General features: G+C 36.5%; 1 protein-coding gene across 1 annotated transcript in view; it reads right to left on the bottom strand.

The window, feature by feature from the left end:
* Positions 1–1,272: 1,272 nt before the first annotated feature.
* herc3 (HECT and RLD domain containing E3 ubiquitin protein ligase 3) overlaps positions 1,273–14,570 on the bottom strand; it is a 33,011-nt gene continuing 19,713 nt past the window's right edge. Inside the window, exons 19-25 of the mRNA XM_059341939.1 lie at positions 14,291–14,434; positions 12,758–12,924; positions 9,135–9,201; positions 8,368–8,450; positions 6,511–6,694; positions 5,270–5,372; positions 1,273–2,600 (exon numbers count right to left, since the gene is read on the bottom strand). Of these exons, the coding sequence (XP_059197922.1) occupies positions 2,392–2,600; positions 5,270–5,372; positions 6,511–6,694; positions 8,368–8,450; positions 9,135–9,201; positions 12,758–12,924; positions 14,291–14,434 (957 nt within the window). The 3' untranslated portion in view covers positions 1,273–2,391. The remainder of the gene's footprint in view (positions 2,601–5,269; positions 5,373–6,510; positions 6,695–8,367; positions 8,451–9,134; positions 9,202–12,757; positions 12,925–14,290; positions 14,435–14,570) is intronic.

The raw sequence follows: 14,570 nt of genomic DNA, 5'->3' as shown, positions 1-14,570 counted from the left end.
GAACAAATTATATGATAGATACAGTTAATCAGCTGACTATATCTAAAGTATGTCATCTGCCCACACTGGTAAATATTGTGTTGTCCTGCCACAATGTCACAATTTAATCATCTGTAAAAAGCTAATCACAATTATCAATTTTAATGATTATATATTTAGTATTAATAAAGAACATTTTTGGACATACGTTTAACTGCTTTCTGGTTCAGAGTTAGCTTAGCTCCGTTAGCTAAACTAGCAGCCGGTTGGCATAAAAGAAAAAGAAATGGATAAAATGGGGAAAACTGTTTGTCTGTTATAAAATCCGAAGAAAAAAGATTCTGTGACCCAACTAATTCCGTGTCCTTAATCAAATCAATGTGTTAATTTAAATACTAATGTGCTAAGGCACCATGTTATGTAACATCTACCAAAATAAGGCATACGTAAAATATACTTAAATTTATAGCTTTTGCGTTCGCAATATAAACAGGTCACATAACGTCACACTGTTAAAATAATCGCCATTTTTTAATAGTCATTTTTTGTTAAAATTGTTGGGTTTTTTGCCTAAATCATCTCTTCATGACGCCGGCCACCTATGGTAAAATCGCCTCCATCATCAGTTGATCAGATCATGTGATTTTACCCCTTTAAGATAATGGCCTATGTCAAGTGTGTGACTTAAGCGGATTTATTATGCCTAAGTCACAATAAAATGTGACTTCGGCAATTTTTTGAACATGCCTTTGTGACTTAAGCAAGATATCGTAACACTACATAAGAGTGACATGAGCATGTCATAAACATGACATGGGATGTGTCATGAACATTAATGACACTTTGAAGTAACATTAATGCTCATGATACTTGTCATGTCATGTTTCTGACAGGCTTGTGTGACTCTTATGTAGACCTTCAAAATAAAGTATTACCATATCTTGCTTAAGTCACAAAGGCATGTTCAAAAAATGGCCTAAGTCATTGATTTCTCTTAAGTTACATAATTTACACACAGTATTATTACCTCGCAATAGCCATCCTTTGTTACATAATTTTTGAGTGAAATGATCAATAAATGTCATACACTGTCGTTACACTTTCGGTGAAGTTTTTTGTGTTTTCTGCAAAACTTGTAAAAATGAGCTAGGCGATTATTTAAGAGGGTGACAATAATCTCATGGGTCACAGAATAACACCGGGCCCAGCCGAGAAGTAGTCAGCTACGTAACATCCTGTAAAACGGCGATTTATCGTTTTACAGGATGTTTTCATATGGGCTGAACAAGAATGATATAACTTGTTACTTTGTGAGTTTCAGTGGTTCTAGGAGGGGTTTGTCGCAGTCAAACACAGCTAGGCTAACTGTTTCACCCAGTCTCCAGTCTTTGTGCTAAATGAAGCTAACCGGCTGCTAGTTGCCATCGGAAATAGTATCACATTTATCATTTAACTGCCAGAAAGCTAATGAGCGTATTTCCCAAATGTCAAACTTTTTAAATGACAGGTTTTTTTAATGCTTTCACCCAAGTACATGCACACAGACAACAACCACCTAAAAAAAATCAACTTTAAAAGTCAGCTTCTCATGTAGGTTTGCTGTAGAAGGCAACACTGTTGAATGCAGGTTCAAGACAAAGTCAGCTGCTCTGAGACCCACAGCTCAAAATAAACGAGGGATTGCAAATAATATTCACCATGTTTCATCTGCCTGCTGAACACTCTCCCATTGTCCTGTCATTTCAGGCAAGAGAGGACATGCTGGTGTCCACATTTAAAGGATCAGCTGGACTAGCTTCCAATGTCAAGGGTAAAGATTATATTCAAAGTGCTATGTACATACATATATACACATTTTATATTCTGTCAAAAAATAACCACTCTATTTATTAAATTAAAAGTAACAAAAAGCAGATTTATTGTCTCAAGGTAATAACATAATTATTTAAAGGTAAAAAATAGAATTTAAGGAGTTGAATATAAAATACACAGCTGTGCGGAAAGAAAAAAAGACAAAAAAAAAAAAAAACTCAAACACCCAGAGCTTGAGATTCTCAACCTCCTATGGCCTTTGATTTTTGGTCACAATGTTTTTATGATGTGAATTTAAGTATGTCATTTTTATTTTTAGGATTGCGATACATTTAAAATAAACACCAGCATTAAATTTTTCTTTCAAATAGTCTTAAAAGGTTGAGAAACTTTGGCCAGCAGTAAAAGCAATAAAAACAATAATACTCTGCATTTACATAGATAGACCTTTCAGATTCAAGATGCTAAACAATCTTGTAAGAGCATATAAAGAGAGTGACCTTCCTGTGTCCCGAAGTCCCCCGTTACACTCTTTTGACACAGACAGGGGGGTCGTATTGCTGTTAAAGTGCATCAAAACCGCTGCAGGGCTCCGCCTCCTCAGACCAGACTGAAGCCCTCGTACTGCTCCACAGCCCGAGTGAGACGGCGGCGCAGGATGTCTTTGGTCTGGTAGCGGGGCATGTCCAGCAGGTTGTAGCAGGTGTGAGCCACAGGCAGGTAGTGCTCCTCTGCTGTGGTGGACTGGATGACAATACGCAGGCTCTCCATGCCGTGGATGGGGATGCGGTCGCTGCCAGTCAGGAACACTGCAGGCGGCAGACACAGAAGACAGATTTAGGCCGTGTATGTGGGAATGCACCTGTTACGGCTGACTGCCGTTCTTGAAGTATTTTATTTTCAGTTTTATACATGTAATGTGTACAAATATAAACATATAAACATATAATATACCAACAGTATAGAGATATCACAAAGCCCCCCAATCTAACAAAAAAAAAAAAAAGTCAGTGTTCAAGGTCAATACAAACGATTACATTAAGCACTCGGTGTAAGAGATGTACCGATATGGTCTAAATATGGCTGCCAAATTTTCAGAAAGGTGTTCAATCCAATCCAATCCCCTTTATTTATATAGCAGAATTTTAGCAAACACAATGTTTCCAAAGTGCTGCACAAACAATAAATACATAACACAATACAAAGAGATGTAGTAAACAATAGATCAGTAAGATGCAATAAGATAAAATAAATTAAAAATGGTATAAAAATAAATAAAATAAAATGTAAAATGTACTGCCCGCACAAAATAAAATATGCATGAATACAATAAAAACAAAAAATCATAAAATCATAAAATCAACATAAAATCAACACTCTACGTGCTGTTAAAAGCCAACGAGAAGAGGTGGGTTTTAAGAAGAGATTTAAAATGAGACAGTGAGGAGGCCTGTCTGGTGTTATAGGTGTTATATCGTTTTCTGAGACAATAGGTGATTTTTTCCAGAGGGATACAACTATTCATCTCAACAGACCACCTATCAATAAGAAGAGGGGAGTCAGATTTCCATGATGCTGCAATGCACTTCTTAGCCACACATAGAGCAACTTCAATAAATTTGAGCTGTGCATTGTTCAAATGGCTGCCGTTCTTCATTTATTGTATTGTTTCTCCACATTACTCTGCTTTTTATGTAAATCCAGCTGTGAGGTTGCCCAGAGTTGGTTGGACCTTCTGGAGCTGAGAGACCGCCAACTTCCTGTTTCTACTGCCTCTACTTGTCTGTGATTGGTGCGGCGGAGATTCCTGCGAGTCAGCCAATCAGGAGTCCTCAATCAACAGACTGCACCTTATAAAAGGCTCGTGTGACCACAGCTCATGGCGGCTGTGAGACAGTGAGCAGTCTGCCTTTGCTGTTGGGTTCACATCAATGTATGTAGTTAGGAGTACTGTATTATTGTGTGTTGCAGCAGTATTGTTTGACTGTCTGAGGGGGTTTCAGACAGTGTGTTTTCTTGGACTCTTTGTAAATTTTGTAGTTTGTGAATTTGTTAGATAAAGAGCACCAAGAGTTTGGACATCCTTTGTTTAAATTTTAGTTTGTTTTGTCTGTTTTCTGAAAGCTTATGGCTCCTTTTGTTCCTTAGAGTTTTCTTTAAGCCAAGAGCTTGATAATTTATTTTATTTGTATATTGTATTGCCTAATTGTCAGCCCCCATACAGCCTCTTTTTGTTAAAGTTTGTTGTATAAGAGCACTCTTACTGGTTAAATAAACACCTGATTTAACCAGAACTGCCCAGTGTTACGTTCCACCTCATTTCTATTCCTTTTCACATGTTACAGCTCTCAAAATCGAGCCGGGTCGTAACAGCACCAAAGATGCATTGAGGACACATTAAGATGTGGTCTGGCCACACTCTTTTAGCCGTTAGTACATACATGTGTCCTAGGTCAAGTTGAAGTTCAACCTACTCAACTGCCATCCTCTCGTAAGCGGAAGTACGTACCATAGACTTAAAACAGTCATGGGTGTAGTCACAGTGACATCACTCAGTGCTTTGTGGACAGCCTCAAGATTTTGACTGTCATCATCTTAGTTTTGTGCAACCAGTGCATGTGCTGAACAAATCAGGAGATGGAAGGACTCTTATTAGGACTGTTATTAGTTAACACTAGCTTGGTCAGCAAGGTGCATCCGTAATTCAATATTAATAGTGTCTCTTAGTCCAACCAAATGCTGAGCAAGGCGTTTCTAAGCAACCAAAATGTTTCAGTTAACTCTGATGAACTGAAAACACACTGAATAAAGGGCCAAAGACCAGAACACAGTCGTCCAGCCCTGACACAAACCCTACTTCATCTTTTATTTTACTGTAAATGGGACCACAATTTATAAAATGAACATCACGCTGTATTGAAGAAGACTTAAAACACGTGATTGAGACCATAAAATCATAAGAAAAATGTTTACTGAGGTAATAAATCAACTGAGAAATAGGGTAATTTTTCTATTTAAAGTCTAATGTCAGTCAACTTTCAGTGCAGTCTGGCCCCAGAGGCTACCGCTTGGTATGTACTCATTCGCTGGTTTTGTCAACGATGTGGGCAAATTTTGAAAAGCCCAAAGACATTTCTTATGACTTTGTCAGACTTTTCCACTAGGAGGGGCTGCAAGGTGTTGCTTTGACCTTGTAATTTAGGGTACAGAGGAAGTGGGGATCAAAACTCTCTCTCCCTCCTCTAAGGCAAATTGCTGGAGAATCAGTGTGTGTGTGTGTGTGTGTGTTTGTGTGTCCACATTGTAGTGATTTACCACAAAGCTCAGCAAAACATGTTCAGACTTTAGTTAAATCAGACAATATATTGCCAAGGGGGAACAAACTGCACATTATTACAGTGTTATTAGATGTTTGAGGGCGAGAGCGTGAAAATTAAACTGTCATGCACACTGAGCAATGAGGCAATTAAGTGCTTACATAAGAACTGCTTCTTCTTCTCCAGAGAGAACTCGTGGAAAACCTCCCAGAACAATCTGACTGTTGGATGAGTAGCTGTATATTCCCCTTTGTAAACAGCATTCTGCAAAGAGAAAAGAGGTTTCCTTATTTTATCACTTCCACAACATAAATCGGTACAAACAAATTTCCTCAGCAACATGCATGCATCTCAGCCTACTGCATAAAGATATGGACTTTTTTTTTAACAATTTATTTATTTTGGCCTTCATCTATCTTACATAACTGCCCCTCTTAGATTTTCCCACTGATGTTCTGTTGTAATCTGCACAACAGAGACATGAGTCATCACCAGTAAAATATGTGAAACCAAATGCCAAGACTTCCCATCCCAAGCTACAAAATAATAAAATTGTCTGCATAAAGTTTTAACGCAATTTATATTTTGAAAAACTGAACAATGTCCATATCAAATAATCTAATGAAATTTAAAATATACATTTTTTATTTTAAACATATTTTGTTAAGCATTTTAACCTGCTTTGTATCAGTTTTTTTATATTTCCTTGTTGAGGTGTCTTTTTTTTCTGTCATTTTTTTTCGGGTTTGCATTATCTTTTTGATCTTATCTGTCTTGTAATCATTTTCTTACTAAAAATAATAACATTTGATATAGCACATTTCAGTAATACAAAAAAATTTATAAAAATGACCACATACTCAGTCTTGATAATTTTAGTGAATAAAAAAACATATCATAAAAACCATATAAAAACCATGTATTACCATATGTTGTTGTGTAGTTCATTTGATTTACTTAAAAACAGGTTGGGAAGGTTTTGTTACTACTTTTTTTTTGTCTTTCAAACAAACTTTTGTTATTGTGTACTATGCATTTGGCCATATCGGGAAAAAATTACATAAAACACAGACTAAACCTTCTCAAAGTCTGTGAAAGTTGGCATGAGTCAAGTGTTACACTGTGTCACTGATTTGCCAGATGTTGATGTTGTAAAAGTCAAATTTTCAGCAATGTCCAAAGAAATATGGTCAACGTCACATACACAATTAACAATTTACAATACTTGCGTCTCTGTGCTTTGAGGATTTCTGCTTGCGGAAGAGTTTTCCATTCACTGACTACAAACAGGAAATAATTTGTATTTTGTATCATTTCTGCTGCAGGACAGTAACTCAGAACTGTTGGACTCATTGTTACTTCAAACGCTGCACACACAGATTGTTTCACCACACACACTGACCTTCTCCATCTCCTCCCAGTTGTAGTTATTGTTGCCGACCACCATCGCCATCAGCTCAGAGGGCTGGAACAGCGACAGGATCTCCCCCCCGCACACCTTCAGGAAACCAGCCGAGAAGGCCGAGTACTGTTCGCTCACAGAGTCTGAGAACACGTAGCGCAGGTAGGCCTCCACAAACTCCTTCCTGAAACATGCAGACACACAAAAGCACGCACACTGGTTAACCCTTAATAGGGCACTCATTGAAGTGCTTGCAAATTCCAAATTTCAACCCTAGAGAATATTGGAGGATGTTACATACTGCCAGAATGTGTAAAAAAACATCCGGAAATAATATTTTGAGAAAAAAATTTACGAGATTAAAGTGGCAAATCTACGCATTTTTTCCTCGTAGGTTTGCCACTTTAATCTCGTAAATTTTTGAGATTTAAAGTGGTGAATCTGGGAGAAAAAAGTTGCTTTTTCCCCCCACTTTTTTGTCGCAGATTTGCCACTTTAAATCTCTTAAATCTGCTACTTTTTTTCTTGTAGATTTGCCACTTTAATCTAGTAAATTTGCAACTTTTTTCTGGAAATATTACCTGAAGTTACCAAATATAGTTCTTTGCCTGATAAAGGGTTAAATAAACATTCAGATTCATTAATTTAATCCTCACAAATCAGTTTATAGACTTAAAAGTGTCACAGTTAACACTTACTTCCTCCTCCTGCGTGTGTGTGTGTGTGTGTGCATGTTTCTATTTAGAAAGTCAGAAGTTTTCTAAGAATCCAATAAAATTAGATGTGTAAAAGCTTTTTTACATGATGCAAAGTACTGTAGGGGCATGTTTCTAAGGTCAGTATTTTCTCACCTTTAGATTAATGGTTAGCTTCTTAACTTAACAACCACTTTCTGGAAAAAAAAAAAAAAAGTCTCTAGTCTCTCTAGTATGGACTCCACTATGAGCCAAGAGGTGCTGATTGATGTAGGATTCCAATAATAAAAAAAACATTTTTTTGAATGCTCTTTCACCACTGTCATGAAATAAAACAGTCCTTAAAAGATGACATGGCACCGCAACATCCCGTTAAAACAGGAAAAGCTTCAAAACAAGGAAAGAACATGCTAAAAAAAAACACCGTTAGGCTTAATTTAAAGAATTAAACTGGGTTTCGTTTTACAAACCAGCACAGAAACAAGTGCTGCCAAATCTTTAAAACAAGACAAAACAAATCACACCCACAGAGTTTATAATTAACTGACCTTCGGTCTATATCAACATCTCTCCTTTAGTGTTTGTGGATGTTTTACTCCCCAGCAACAATGGTTTACTCTATTCATTCAGTTATTACAGTTTTATATCTGTGTTGAGGGGATTTCGCAGGAACAACTTGGGTCACTGCCACTCGCCATCTGTTCAGCACCAACAGGCAGACATGTTGACACCGCCCGCCCCACAACTCCCTGTGGACTCCTCCACATAACTCTGTAATCAGTGCCACTGGCACAAGGACGAGCTGAAGAAACAGGGCGGTGACGGAGGAGAAAAACACACAGAATGACACTTTAAATACCAAAATCTGTGCTTTCTATGTTTTTAAAACAGAATATGACCTTCAGTTGGAACAATGGGATGCGAGCTGGCAGCTGTGTGAGCTACGTGACAACCTCCAGTGCTGGAAAAGTTAAAATTATATTTAAAAAAACCTCAGTCATCTGTTTGTCTTTCAGAAAGAACAGAGTGTAGAGCACTCAAATATGTATGAAACTCATTTCAAAAGGGATGACATCAGTCAAAGAAAAAGCTGATCGTATCTGCTGCACTCACTTTTTCTTCTTAAAGCAATGAAATACACATTTGATCTGTCGAGCGTCACCTGTTGTTTTTGTCCACACTGATGCTTTCTCCTCCAGGAACGAGCTCCTTGACTTCTGTCATCCCGTAGTTCTCCCTGGTGATCTAAGATGTCAACACAACAAATAGTCTTAGAGTACAGGTTTCAAGATTTTTAAACTGCAGGAGTGAAGTGTTAAAAACTACATTTTTTACTTCTTATTTTCTAGAAATCCCATTAAAATACTAAAACCAACTAAGAATGAATTACTAACAAATATTGTCTGTCTTGCTAAACTCTGATATATATATATCAGCTGTGTAAAAATAAGTGTGATTAAAATGCATAGCGCATTCATTTTTGTGTAATTAATTAATCTTAATTAACGCGTTAAAGTCCCGGACCTAATATATATATATATATATATATTATGGCAGCTGTGGCAGAAATTTTATATATATATATATATATATATATAATTTCTCTTTCCCATTGACCTCCATTGTTTTTAATAATTGCAGGTTTTTCACATTATTATTAAGATTTGGGCCTTTGTATTTCACATTATCGCCCACCATTAACACACACATTATCCTGCTGCTTTAAACATCTGTGTAGTCATCTGCAACCAAAATTAGTCCCCAACAATTACGCTTTTTAAATGAAACACTAAATTTGTGAGCTTTTAAGGGATTTTCACGTTGTTGTTGTTGTTGTTGTTGTTTGTCTTTAAATGGCATTTATTAAGAGTTAGAAAAAAACCTTTTACTTAAAGTAATGAGGTAAAACGGGTTTAAAGTTAAACTTACAGCAAAGTTGAGAAGAAACGTCTCCTCCACATCACCTCCTTCATAATCTAGAAGCTGCTGTAGACTCCTGCAGAAGAACAGACAGAAGCAGGAGCATCACTTTTAACATGATCATGACAAAGGTGAACAACACAAGCTAATCATCTTTATTATTATTATTATTATTATTACTATTATTCTCATTAGCAGGATATAAAAAGCAACAAATAAAAAGGTGTGGGCAAGAATTACCATCAGTGTTCACCACATCATGAGGTAAGAAACTAAGATAAGATATGATTTTATTTATTCCGAAGTGGGGAAATGTAGTTGTCACAGCAGCTCAAGACACATAGATATAGAAGACGTAATAAGAATACAAAAAAATAAAACATATACATACATTCTATACACATTATATACATACATTTCTGCTATTTGGCATTTATTAATAAATATTTTTTGTTTGTTTGTTTTCCTGAAAGTACCTTTTTTTTAAAGAAAATATATAATTTTTTATAATATATGTTAAATAGGTTGTTGCATTTAGAAGTATGAACATCAATGAATCAATAAATATATTTAAATTTATAAGTGGTAAATGACATATATATAATATAGAAAAAATACAGAAGGCCAGATATAGGCCTAATGTGGTTGGATGTAAACAGAGATGCAAATAAACCAGTAAAGTGACCTGGTTGAACCAAACAGTGCTGTATTATGTGGTGGTGCTGCTAATAACCAAATTTTTATTTTATTTAACCTAGAGAGTCTCATTGAGAATCCCTTTTTCAAAGGAGACCTGACCAAGACAGGCAGCAGCATGAATTTAAAAAAAAGTTAAAGACAGAAAAGAAGACAAAAATTAAAAGGAGCTAAAAAATCCATTATAGGAAACTCAAAAGAAATGTAAATGTGTAACCAGATACATTTTTAATAAATCTGCCTGTAATTCTTAAACTTTGGATTTAAAAGCATTAAACAGGATTAAATCATTAAATTTAAAGTCATTCTCCAGGGTGCAGAGCACACAAATTCCCTTTTTCCACTTTCAGGATGGACATTCGGGAAGCATAAACGTAAACAACATTAAAAAAAAAGTCCTGAGAACACAAAGAGTACTGTATGGAACTTTACTGCATGATGAGGACATATTATGCATATTATTATCATGCATAGCTGAGGACTTTGTTGATAGCTGTAATAATAATCTTCTGTGGAATCATACATCTGCTTTGTTTTTTTTCTACCTTACCAGACAGTTTATTACATTTGCCTGCAGATTTAAATCAGTCTCAGTTTGACTTTTAAAATGAAAAACAGGGATCAGCTGTGCCCGTCCGACAGCTGCACGGATCAAACTGAAACAGTCTGTTAGATTAAAAGTGCAGTGGTGAAATATAAGCTAATAAAGCTGCAGGAAATGACTCAGAGGGAGTATTGTGTTCTTGCAAACAACATGCTGGATAAGTAACACCAAAACACAGGAAACATGAAAAGAGGAAGCGTTGCAAAGGAAATGATCGTTAGTGGAAGAGGATCAAATATCTTTACAGGCTGACCTCAACTTCAGGTCATCCTGCAGAATTTTTAAAATACTGAAAAGACAATACAGGTTCATTTAACCAATGTTTTGCTGTCAGTGTGCAGTAGCAAGTGTGCTGACTAATTCAGTCAAACTGGAACTACTCTAACTTTTTGAGACAGTCAAAATAAAAGCTTAGCTTTTTTTTTTAATTGAGATAATGTATTTAAAGGTTGTGTTGTCTCTAACAGCAACACAACAGTCTGTGCAGCTTTCAGAGAACTTATCTCAACATCAAAAGTCAACTGGACACAATCAAGAAGGAAATGCTGACACTTCCTGCTCCAAATTCAATGAAGAGGCAATTCCCAGTGGCAGCCTATTTCACTGCTCCTTGCACACAAACGAGGTTAAAAAAGCACACAAACTGGTTATATAAGCAAATTACACACTTTTTAAATGCTTGTTTTGTGATTTGGGACTGTTGCTTTACAATTTTACACTATTTAGTGACACTTCAAAGAGGGTAATTCTCCTTGAGGCTCTTTATGCCTTCTCTTTAAAATGAACAAAACTATGTGGGAGGCTTGTATTGACAATATCTATGATAGTTCACTCAGTTCAAGACATGATTAGATAGACGTCAAGGTTGCACACAGACTTTCAGACACTTTCCTCCTTACAGGCTACAAAAGATATTTCCAGAAACGTCAGCCCTGTGTGGAATGTTTAAAGCATGAGGGAACATTGTCTCATCAATTTTACATCATTTTGGGGTTTATTGTTGCCTTCTTTGCACAGGATTTAAACAGGGAACTGAATCCAGTCCTACTACCTGTACTGTTTTGGACTGTTTGGGGACCAGACAGTAGTAAGAATTGGTATGAGTCTTGGATGGAAGTGTATGGTTTCTTCATTACACCAAAACAAAAGGCACATTTTGCCGGAGGGGAAGCTACGTGCTGGAGACAATGTGGACACCGGGAAGCCAATCACTGGCATGTCTTTTGGGAGTGCCCAATGGTTAAATCCTTCTGGATAGAGCTTCATAAAGTATTAAGTGGCATATTTAACACTAACCTACCCATGCAGTTTTCTATATTATTTTTAGGAAATTTAGATTTACAGGTCAGGCAAGCTGATGAATATTTATTTGGTATTTTGATAACTGCTGGTAAAAAAGCACTCACAAGGCGTTGGTTGCTCCCTGAGCCACCTACGGTGCAGGACTGGATCGGTATAGTAAATGACATTTATCTTATGGAGAGGATTACCTTCTCCCTTCGCCTTCAGAAAGATAAATGTGTTAAACTGTGGTCCAAGTGGGTTGAATATGTTAATCTGGAACAGACAGAAGTACTGTAAGGATGACCCTGTAATGCTGTTTTGTACTGTAACATTGTACTATGTTTTATTGGGTCTGATGATTAGTTTGTATTACTTATATTTAATTTTGAAACTCCATGGTGGATAATTTCTTTTTCTTTTTTCTATTTGCTCTTTTACATATGTCTACCTTTCCCAGTTTGTTCAAAGTTCTCAAATGTAATACGTTTAACTTTCTGTATCTTGTTTCTTGTTTTGTAAACAAAAAACCTTGATTGTGAGTGCCAGAAATACTATTGTATATTGTCTGAAAGTAAGCACTGTATGATAATGCTCTCACAAAATAAAAATAAAAAATGTAAAAAAAAAAAAAAAAAAAAAGAATTGGTATGAGTCAGACAGAAAGCTGCTACTGCAGTCCTGGAAATCTGCTGGTGAATGTATTACACCTGGAGAAAACTGGATACTAGAGACTGAGCCACTGTTTGTGCTGTTCTATATAATGTTATATATATTTTTAAACCCTTTATCAGGATGTTTGCAATACCTTTTGTGTACCCACCATCTTTTGTGTTTATACATTCATTCCTTTATTATGAAAAGATAACCCAAAAATGTAAACTATGCCATAACAAGTTTTAGAGTGTCAAAATGTGGACACAGTCGAGATAAATTGTTTGCAGCAGGTGCAGTGTCAAGGTAAAAGCAAAGCTAGCATCCGTTTGAATCTTACATAAGAAGAATATTCTATGTTGTCCTGCTCTACTTTACAGCGCAGACGACAGGTTACCTGGCCTCGGTGGGCGAGAGCTCCTTGAAGTCCTCCAGCGTTGGAGTCACATCCAGCAGCTTCTTGTAGAGGACCAGGGGGAAGTGGAGGTCCACCACTGTGGAGTTGTAGATGGCCAGACCGCAGATGATCCCGATCAGGTGAAACCAGTTCTGCTCAACAAAACACTGGAAATGCACAAAGGAAATTATTTCACTGTTGCTCTTTCTGTTCCTCACAAAAGAAGTGTTACAGTGTACATCAACAACATTCACAGTATTTATTATTTTAAATAGGGTATTAACGGTACATGCTTTTTTTTTTAATCCAGCCTATTATAGCTTCTTCAACAAAGAACTTAAAGTTTGAGAACTGCAACATTTTAGTAAAACATTGAGTAAAAAACTGGAAAACCAACTAGGTTTGGTGGGCTCATCCCTGAAAATAAATGGGTAATTAATTTTAAATCCTTTTAACGTGCCAAAGTTGGAGCTTTGAGTGTCGGTATTATTACACATAATTACACATTTTAAATCTAGTTAATATACTAAATAAGAGGATGTAAGAAAATTAGTCAGACAAAAAGGACATAGAAAAAGGTCTGTGATGATTCTGTTAAATTGCTCGATCATTTGAGGTTGATTGTTGTTTCCTTTTTTACGTCAATCTTTATTAAACAAGGACCATGCTGAAAAACATTGATAATATATGCCAGATTGTGCTGATCAAAATTGTGCAGATCTACTTAATCAGCAAGAAGGAGTCTGTCATAGTATTGAGCCTGTTTTGAGCATTTGTTTTCACACAAATCATTTGTTCATTTTCCGTCTGCAGTCTCCGGGCAGGTAAAAACTGAATAATCACCAGGCACTACAACAGTCATTTACATGTAACCTCATTACATAATTTGACTTAAGTAGCAAGTGGTTTTAAAAGTTCAGGGACACGTCCCCTTATAGAGGTTATTGTTTTGTAAACCTGGATGTCCCCACCGACATAATCACTAATGACAGAAACAGAAGCTCTTCCTGGAAAGTACAGCTGCAGGTCAAATAACAACCAGAGCACATTCTGAACATCCAATATAAGATTACTCATATCACATATTTAAAAAATAAATATAAATGAAAAAACAGACACAAACTCAAAAGCGTTTAAGTTGACCATTCCCTCTCCTTTGCGAGTTTTAGTTTTTCTTAATTTGTGTTACTTGTTTTAAAAAGCTTTCACAAAGATGTTTGCATGTTTGTTTGTTTTTAAACGTACAATATGCATGTATAAGAACTTAACTTTACGGCACTAGTCAAGTCAAGTCAATTTTATTTATATAGCCCAAAATCACAAATCACAGATTTGCCTCAAAGGGCTTTACAGACTGTACATGGTACGACACCCTCTGTCCTTAGACCCTCACGTCGGCCAGGGAAAAACTCCTTAAAAAACCCTTTTAGCAGGGGAAAAAGAAGAAGAAACCTCAGGGAGAGCGACAGAGGAGGGATCCATCTCCCAGGACGGACAGACGTGACACTAGCATGTTAATATGTGCTAACTTACTTTGTCTGAGAACCACAGCAGGTTTGATTCTTTGTAATGAGTGAACATCCCATATACAGGATCCATCAGCTCCTTCAACAACAGCAGGAAGAACTCTTTCGTTACTCCGCCTGCATCCACGGCCTCTTCTCCATCAAAGATCACCTGGAGGGAGGAAGAAGAGGAGGAGGAGGAGGAGGAGGAGAGGACATCGCAAAAGGTACATTTATTTTTTATTTATTTTTTTCTTCCTGTCTGTTTTTGGTGTCTGTCTCGGTTGTTTGTAAGTGTCTGTATTATA

This window comes from Centropristis striata, chromosome 1 (assembly GCF_030273125.1).
Source record: "Centropristis striata isolate RG_2023a ecotype Rhode Island chromosome 1, C.striata_1.0, whole genome shotgun sequence".
NCBI classification, from domain to species: Eukaryota; Metazoa; Chordata; class Actinopteri; order Perciformes; family Serranidae; genus Centropristis; species Centropristis striata.
The sequence above is the reverse complement of the archived record's forward strand: the minus strand, read 5'-3'. Positions and strand labels throughout refer to the sequence as shown.